At 41.5% G+C, this 9,687-nt stretch overlaps 1 protein-coding gene across 1 annotated transcript in view; it reads right to left on the reverse strand.

Annotated features, from left to right (window-relative positions):
- The window catches only part of SMYD3 (SET and MYND domain containing 3), a 400,426-nt gene extending 391,003 nt beyond the window's left edge, over window positions 1–9,423 (reverse strand). Inside the window, exon 1 of the mRNA XM_005526874.3 lies at window positions 9,245–9,423. Coding sequence (XP_005526931.1) covers window positions 9,245–9,408 — 164 coding nt within the window. The 5' untranslated portion in view covers window positions 9,409–9,423. The remainder of the gene's footprint in view (window positions 1–9,244) is intronic.
- Between the last annotated feature and the right edge of the window lie 264 nt (window positions 9,424–9,687).

A 9,687-nucleotide genomic window follows, 5' to 3' on the forward strand; every position in this document is an offset into this window, starting at 1 on the left:
CAATACACCACAGAAACCAAAGCGAGCTACACAAAGTACAAACCCACACAAACATTCACTCAATGCTTAAAATATGTGAATCCAGAGTTTGATCAAAAAAATCTTAACTTTTTTTTCCAAAGGAAATTAATCTGTAGTGTACTAGTCTGGCATAAACTTTCGCATCCCATACAATAGTCAATAAAGATTTCAAACACAATGATCTGCAAAGCGGAATTTATTTCTCACACACAAAATACACTGAACATATATTTTACCCTAAGAAACATAGACAGTTTATTTCATGCTCAGTACTTCCTGAGACAAATCCCTTCTCCCCGAGGATCATGCTTCGCCAAACATCTCAACTTCTTTCTCCCTATTCTACTATGCTCCTTCCCACTACCAAGAATGCCATCACCAAAATTGTCTTTTCAAGTCACCAGTACACACTGTGAGCAGTTGAATGAGACATTTGCATTACATTGTATGAATAAGCCATATTTGGGTGAATTGTAAGAAGGGGTTTACAGCTCAGAAGACCATACTCATTTCCTCTTTTTACTTAGTGATGATCTTTTACTCCTTTTCTGCACTTCTACATCTTCTGTGATTCTGAGATTATAACCACTCCTAATCACACCCTCATAAGTAGTGCCCAATACACTTGATGGCTTTTTTTGCTTTGAATGCTTAAACCTGATGGCACAGGCAGCACACAAACACTACATGAACAGCCATGGCAAGCTTGCCCTGAGTGAAGCCAAAATTCTGTTTCCTACCTATTGACTGCAGGATGAGGAACTCAGAAGCCAAGAAGATACTTAATACTCAGTCTTTAATTTTACTTAAACTTGAACAATGAAATTAACAGCAAAGCAAGCCCTGAGCTGAAGGCAGCTAGCAGTTATGATGATAAACAGGAAAGCTAAATATTGCATGAATAGGGGATTGCAGCTTGAGTTAGCATAGGAACTACTGGTGTTCAACCAATTGTGCTGCCTGACAACAACCCTGCAGTCATCAGGACACCCTTGGGAATGATTCAAAACATTCACTTGGCCTCCAAATAAAAACTCCCAGTCAGCCACAGAGGCACTGTGAGAATTGTGATTGCTGGAAATAAGCACAGATCTCTAAATCAGTAAAATCATTTTCAAAAATTAAGTCAGAAAAGTTGATAAACTCCCACAGAACCAAGACTTCAGCCAAAGAAAAATATTTTCTTTGTAGTAAGGAACAAGTGCAAATGTCTGCAGTGTTTCTTCTGCTATAGTGAAGCTAGGATATGCTTCTGAGGAAGGAAAATATGACTGAAACATGCCTTGGTAAAGAAATGAGGGTGGGGTCTCACAGTCCAGGACTAGGCTGGACGACAAGAAAAAACTGTCGTCAAAAATAACAAGCCAGTCAATCCTGCACACCTGAAAGCCCTGCTTCTCCTAAAGACATCCATAAGAGCTCAGAAATTCCTCTAACTGTCCTTCTTAGAGTTTCATCTCCAGCTACAGCAGACTAAAGGCCAGCTACTACCAGACAGCACAGCCCTGACCATCAGACCTTGACTCCCATCCAATGGCCACTTCAGCTCTGTTCCCCCAGCAACAAGCTCATTCAAGGGCACTAAGACTTTTCTATTTTGGTAGAGTATCTTTTCTGCCAGAGTATCTTTTCTTTTATTTCTCTGCACTAGTGTAGCATAGGTCATACGAGCAGCAAAGTGCCAAATGAGAAGCAGAAGGTGTATGCAGGAAAGAGACCAAGGACTCAGGAGAGCCAGTAAGAACGCCAGGACTTTCAGCAGCTCCTAGCCAGCACATCAGGCTAAGTTGTCATGCAAATCCATAACCCACTTCAAAACATGGATGGCTGGGGCAGAGAGACATGCAGAAAAGTCTTGCAGCCTCTCCCATCTAATTTTGGATAATTCAAAACAACTGTTGCAACTGGTTCTGAAGACAAGATTCTTCAAGGGAAAACAGCATCATTCCATATACCATACAGGGAACGGCACAGAGTGGTTTTTGAGGACAGCCACAGTGGAAGTAACCACTAATAATTAATTAATTTCAATAATCATGCACAAAGTATCAGTAACAGTTCCTAATGCAGTACAAAACTTTGAGCAACTTACACATAATTAAAACCTTTCTTTAGGAAATATTTGGAACTAATTGTGCTGATACATTAGCTAGAGGTTACCATATTTTAATCACCCATATTTTCCCTTCTAGTGCTGATTATAATTTTGTACTTGCACAATTACTGTTCAACCTAAGGAAATGCATACTAAAGACAATCCAATCCACAAACTTAAATCATAAACTTTCATCATTTTATCAATAACCACAAGCAAAGAGTATTTATACAGAGCATATTAATATTTTAAAACATTAATATTAGGGACTGCTCCATGCAGAAAATAAATATACTATCAGGTGTGGATTGCAGATACACAGTAAAACTTAAATTGAGTAAAATCTACAGGACGACTACAACTTAAATGGTCAGTCACAGCTTGACAGGACAACAATTTTTATATAATACTTTTTAAATTACAGAGCAGGATATGCATGAAAATTGTATACACAAAACCCCAACATGCTAATAGCTTTAGGGCCCTTTAAAGGATGTCTAAAATTTTCATTTTCCATAAGTGACAGGCATGGCAATCAAAACTCTTGACCTGGGAGAATTTATTTTTAACAATGCCTCTCCCTTTTCTCTTTTTCCTATTATTAACAGGAGCAGAGCCAGGTTGGCAGCAGTAACAGACATGAACAACAGTTTCAAGACCACAAGGAAGGGAATGAAGGGGAGAAGGACATTAACAGTGACCCATACATTACCTAAAGCAAGACCAGATTAACCAAAGCAGTGAGGAGGCACTGAAGACCAAAATACTATGCAATGAAAGAAGAGTTTACAGCCAACCTGAATTACATGCTCAAAACAAGCCCCCAGGATAAATAAACAGTCAGTCAAAAACACCTACCAAGAGATAATCCTAACAGTAACACATGAAACTCCTGACCACACTAAAAAGGGTGCTGTGAGGGAAGTAAACGAAATCAATAGGCAGCCCTGGACAACTTATGAATGCTATCCTGAATGCCAGAGCTTTTTTCTTCACCCCACTTCAACCTTTCTTCCCAGCCTCTTCTCCAAACAGAAGGAATGGGAGATGGAGACTGCAAGAGTAATTTCTGCTACAGACCTTCTCTGGACAAGACACTGCAGGAAAGCACAGTCTATGTCTTCCCTCTCTCTTGCAGAAGATTTTCCTGGTAGCATGGGACAGCAGTCTGAAAACCACTTCTACGGCTGCAGCTGGCACGAGGGCAGAGAAAAAAGCATTTCTATACTGCTTTTCAGAAAGTTGCTTCAACACTATGGGAGTAAGTTGAGATGGAGGACGAAGAGTCTCTTCTAAGGAAAGCGCCACCTCTTTTTAGGCTGTCATTCAGCTACAGAGAGAAATGTTACTGGTGGTGATCATGGTGTTCAATTTCTCAGGTCTTCAGAAACATTCTCAGAAATTTACACAGAACCTGAAATTATGATACTTTGTATAGCTTCTGTCTCAAATACAATTTTGTTTGACCTGCTTTGCTCTTACTTCACACTTCAGGTACATCAAGAGTCAGTGCTGCAATTTCACTCCTGTCAGGATGCTCCATCAAATTATAGCATGTTATTCCCAGGATTATCCTATCCTGGAAGCACAAAAACATTCCTGCTCCTCATAGTCACACTGTGGTTAATAAGATTTTTTTTTTATATTCCTCTACTCCATAAGAAGTTATGCATCTTGAAAACTACTGGAACTCTGTCTAGAATTTTGACTGGCACTGAAGGGATACCAAACATACCATACATCTCTCATTTTAAAAACCTTATTGACATGGCTCCAAGTCATGGTGACCAACTTTATTCATTTATGTGGCAAGTCTAATAATGTTCTTACATATGTTTAAGGAATTTTAAAAACACTGTTGATCCATTTTATAAACAACCATGGAAATACAATAGTCTACAGGAGGGGAAAAAAAACAAAATACCTTTTTATACAAGCAAACAATAAAACATAGATATTGTTTTATATCTAAAGAACTATAGTACTTAACTATCTTTTTCGATGGAAAGTTAAAAGACAAAGAATGTATCATCAAATATTAATTTTCCCCACTTTAGAATTCCTGTAGAACAATATATATATATATACTAGGAACACTTAGAGCAACGAAACAGGATGTTTTCAACAAATTAGCCTAAATTTAAAGCTATTTCTGTATTAACAAGCAACAGAAGTAGTTTTTAGATATAAATAAGGAGGCAGTAGATTTTATAGCCTTGTGCATTACTGGAAGTCTCATATATGCTAAACATCACATAACAAAAGAGCATCCATTAGCTTGTACCTAATCCTCCAGCAAAGCTAGAAGTAGCAGAACTCGGACGCTGTGTCAAAAGAGACACTCTCTTTTTTAAGAAAGCATCCTAGCTTTATTGGCAAATGACAACCTTCATGGAGAAACTTCCATTGCTAAAGAGCCAAAATAATGAGCTCCTCTCCCTTCTTGACCTCCCTGCTGCAATGTGAAAGGGGCACACTTGAACAGTTATTTAGTAGTTGTCCTCAGGCAGAACCACACAGCTCTAAGCCACAGTAACAGTGATAGGAAGGATCACGCAATCACAACCACTTCAAATCCTGCTTCTCTCTACTTAAAATATGCATACCATGGTTAAAACTTAATGGTATTTTTGTACCTTGGGGCTGCCACTAACTTTGACACTCCACACTTTAACAGTGGTATGCCAGCTTTCATGGTGATGAAATAACAGTGTTGTAATAGTAGCAGTCATAACTATTGTCATTACAGTAGTAATAATAATAATAATAATGCAGACAATTTAAGAGTGTGTCAATGCTGAAGACACGGGACTGAATGCACAGTCCTGAATGTAAAGGTGTTTCCATTTGGCTATTTTTAAGTCAGGTGAAATCAAGCAAGGAGCACACAATTACTGGCCTGTGTTTAGTACCCCGTAATTACCCAACTATTCAGGCTTGGTTATATTTCCCATATTGCAATAATGTTTGCTGTCACATCTAGCTTATCACCACTCCTAGCTTTAATGTTGTTTGTCTTTCTAAATATGCTTAGAAAACTTGTAGTCATTTGTGGTGGTGTGTTTTTAATAAGTTTGAGATTTGTTGCACAAATGGTTTGTTCTGTTTTCCCCTTCTGATGTTGGTTTCTTCCAAGTTGTACCCTCCTCCCTACTGCCATCAATCATTGTACCCCAACCCCTTTTTCCAGTGCCTTCCCTGTCAGTCATTGTGACCCTACCTCTTTATCCAGATCCCTCCCTGTCAGTCTTGCTTAGCACCAACCCTTTGTTCTAGAATCTTCTCTGTCAATCATATTGTATTTGACGTTCCATTGGATTTTGTTAACTGTTCCTGCCCCCCAAGCTTTCCCATTGATTTATGCATTGTAAGCTCTGCCTTAAACTCCTCCCCTAGAGCTTCCCTATTGGTTCATGATCTGTATCCTCCCCTTACTCCTCCCCCGTACATAAGATGTCGCATTGCGTACAACGTCCATTTTTTGTCCCTGGATCCTTTGAAGATTAAACCAATCTTCAAAACCCATACAAAAGGCCTCCCCTCTTTCCTGCCTCCACACTGCGCCTGACCAGCCAAAAGTGCCATAGAGCTTTGCTCTAAGCTGCACCTCGGGTCATCCTGCCGCCAAGCTGTGTCCCACTCCCGACGCAGGGCAGAGGGAGAGCTAGCCGGCTCTGGCACCACGTCAGTCATTCAAAAATACAATCATACTTCTTCTTAACCCACTTGCAGAGCCTGAACCTCTGACCTTGCCCAAACAAGAAACACTAATGCCCTTTACTACATAGTCTATATATATTCATTACTTTTTTATTAATTTCCCTTAAAGGCATTAATGGTATAGCATTTTGAAATAGGATGGTGTTACCTCTTTTTTCGAGACTTGGATTCTATAAAGTTCTTTTGCTTCCTCCTAAGTATCAACTATGACTTAAATTTTCTTGCAGTGGATTCTTGTAACTACAAGACATCACAGAAATGTTTTGTGAAAAGCAAATAAACACCAGAGATACCACTGACATTCATTTCCCAATGTATAACGGGCTGGGTATACTTTCAATTCAAAATCTGAGAGTCAGACCAACATTAAAGAGGTATTAAAGCATGAAGAAAGCCATAAAGAAACCTTTTAATTAGTAAGAGAAAATAAGTCTTTTCTGTTGCTTTCCCCAGGAAAATGTTGGGAAAAGATGCTGACTATTCAAATTTTGTCACACTACAGATACACTTGAAAAAACCGACCATCATGCAATACACGATGTTCTCCCAAGACACTGCTTCCACAGAAAAACACACTGTAAACGCTCTATCAAAATTTTTATTTCAGAGCAAATCTTTATTATGCATCCTATTTCAGGACAGTATTTTTTATAATTACTAACGGAATACCATTCAAACAGCTACATTATCATACTAAACCATGTACAGCAGAGCATTTTAGCCCAGCCTTGTATAAAAAAACAACATGAACTCTTCACTAGAGAATACAGGGTTGTATTTGAAGTAAGAAGAAATCAAAAAAGGGGAGACCGTGACAAAAATCTGCCATCTGCTCTACATACAACATAGACCTAACAATGACTGAAAAATTTATTGTCACTATAAAAACAATACCAACAGCCCAGTAAGATAAGGAAGGGTTGTTAATCTTTCTACCATTAGATGCATTAAGTGTATATATATATATATATATATATATACACCTATATATATATATATATATGTGTGCAGCTATTATATGTATTTCTATACCTTGTATATAAATACTTAAGCACTTTAAATCCACAATAATATTCACTTTAATTGAGGTAAGACTAAGCAGAAATACTGAGCTTTCCTTTCTAAAACAGAGCAGAAAATTGGCCCCAACACCAGCCTTACCCTGCTTTGGTACATGAGACCCTTGCTGTAGGAACTTGGCCAAGGTCATAGAGTAAGTCAGCACCATTACAAGCCTGTGACACCAAATCCTAGCAAGACCAAGTTGCCTCTCAGCAGGCAGTCCAGAAAGAAGATACTCTGCACTTCACTACCCATCCTCTGGCTCACCCAGCACTTCCCTTACAGCCCAAAACTACATCAAACAACACTCACTACTACAAGCCAAGAGACAAAAGCACGTATAAAATTACACATCAGTGTAAAGCCTCAAACACTAATTGCATATACAAAAGGACTGCTAAAACACTAAATCAACGTTAATAAAAATTTTTATTTTTTTTTTTAATTTGTGTTCCTGTACTGCCACCTAAAGTCCAGAGTGAAAAACAGGAACAATAGTGGACAATGTGACTTTTCTGTAGTCCTGGAAGAGAGCAGTAACATTTTTCTGATACCTCACTTTGAACAAATGACACACCAGATTCAACCAGATCAAAACAAAAATTATGAAAAAGTTCTATTTCACATCACAGTTTATCAGTACTTCACCATTTTCCCTATTTCTATACATTACAAATAAATAAATATTTTTTTAAAATAAATCTCTGTATGGATGTATATATCTCCTTTAATTAGATACATGTCAGCTTGGACAGTCTTGCTTTATAAATTCTGTCTAGCCACAGAATATTTTGAAAATGAAGACTGACTGGTGGAAATACATTTTTTATTTCCTTATTTACTTTTTTTTATTTAACTTCTATCACTATATAGAAATTGCAAAAACTATCACTATATTAAAAAAACAAAACAACAAACCCACAAATTAATAACCTCTCGTGATATAACAAGTCGGTAATACCATTACTTCTCCCAACAAAACATGCCCTGGTTACACGTCTACATCCAAGCACCTCAGATTCGCTTTTATTCCACCTGCTGCTGCACTCAGCCTGTCTTCTGAAGTCTGCAGCTTCTCACAACTACATGTGGAAAACATTCAGTCATCACCCCAAAGGACTCTGATGTCACAAGTCAGACTTCACAGGTATAACAGCTAAAAATCTTTCGAGATTGGTGTTTATTTGAGGGTTTTTTTGGAGGAGTTTTTGTTGGGTTTTTGCTTTGGTTGGGTTTTTTTTTCAATATGCTGAAGTAAGATGCAAGCATCATCTGGAACACATTGTCAGCTTTTTCTCTGATTAAATGAAAACCACATTCTCATATCTTTAAATAGAAGTTGAGATGCCCTGTAAAGGAGATGAAGCAAATCACCTGGGCTGTTTCAACAAACAAAACTTCAAATATTTTCAAAATAACCCCCTTCCCCCGCGTTAAAAAAAAAAAAAAAAAAAAAAGCCCTAACAAAAATCAAACCAAAGCAAAAACCTAAAAAAAGAAAAGCTAGCAGTATCGAATTTTCTCCTCTCTTTACGTCTTGGGGTGAAGAAGACGGGTTTGGCTTATCTAGCAGTATGTTTCAGGTATTAATATACAGATGTTCCTGTAACAGCTCTACCACAATCCAGCTTTCCGGGAAGCCGCTCGAGGTTAGAAATCAGCTTTGTTTTCTTCTAAACAAACACAGAAAGTTGCTATGTGTCTGTCCGTTTCCACTTGTAAGGATTTGAGGGGGGAAGGCAGGAACTCATTTAAGGCATGTCTCACAGCCACGTGCTCTTCAGCGGGACAAAGCTGGGCAGGCGACACGAAACCCAACCACCGCCCGCTGCCTATTTCATGAAGGCTGGTGCCTCCTCAGCTCTGCGAACGCCCAGGGCACAGCTCCCTTCTGCCCCGGCCGGACTCGGGAGGACCTGAGCGGAAGCTGGACCCTCCCAGCACCGCCAGCCCGGCGAGAAAAAGCCGCGGAGCAGCCGCACCGCAGCGAGCCACGCTGGCACTGCCGCCCCCTGCCAGCCGGGAAACTTCCCCAGGAAGAGCCCGGGAAGAGGCGACATCTTTAAATGTCGTGTAAGAAAGCCGTTTAAAACAAAAAGCCCCCAGTTAAACAGAGCGGCAGGAAGCGGCAAGCCTCGCAGCTCAGCCCTGGCAGCGCACAGCCGCGGAACCCGGCACAACCGGCTCCTCTCCGCAGTATGTACTCCTTCCCATGCCGCTCCGCCGAGCACAGCCGGCTCCTCGCCGGGCCACGGCCCCCGGCCCAGCAGGGACGGCGCGGCGCGGCCCCGCCCCGGCGGAAGGGGCGGCGCTGCCCGGGCGGTGGCGGAGCGTCCCCGCCAGTACCTGCGCAGGCAGCGCTCGCACACGCTGCCCAGCTGCTCCTTGCTGGGGACGTAGGCGAAGGGCTCGTCGCGGTAGAGCAGCTCTCCGGGCCGCACCCTCCGGCGGGAGCGGAGGCCGCTGCCCTTGCCCGGGCTCTGGAAGCGCTCCAGTGCCGCCGGCTCCATCCTGCCGCGCGCGCCGCCACCGAGAGAGAAGAGCGCGAGCCGCCCCGCCCGCCGGCACGTGACCGGGCGCTGCCGCCGCCATCTTAAATCTGGGCAAGGAGGGGAGGGGCGGCCCCTCCGGCGGGCTGGAGTCGGGCCCGCGGGGACGGAGCCCGGCTCTGCGTGACCCGGGCCAGCACGACACAGCCGCGCTGAGGGGCGTAGGGCAGCCCTTTGCCTGTAGATGCACTTAATGCGTATCACAGAATCTCAGAGCGGGTCGGGTTGGAAGGGACTACA

Source organism: Pseudopodoces humilis, chromosome 3 (assembly GCF_049639895.1).
Source record: "Pseudopodoces humilis isolate 2021_Gansu_Grassland_sample_001 chromosome 3, ASM4963989v1, whole genome shotgun sequence".
In the NCBI taxonomy this organism is placed as follows: Eukaryota; Metazoa; Chordata; class Aves; order Passeriformes; family Paridae; genus Pseudopodoces; species Pseudopodoces humilis.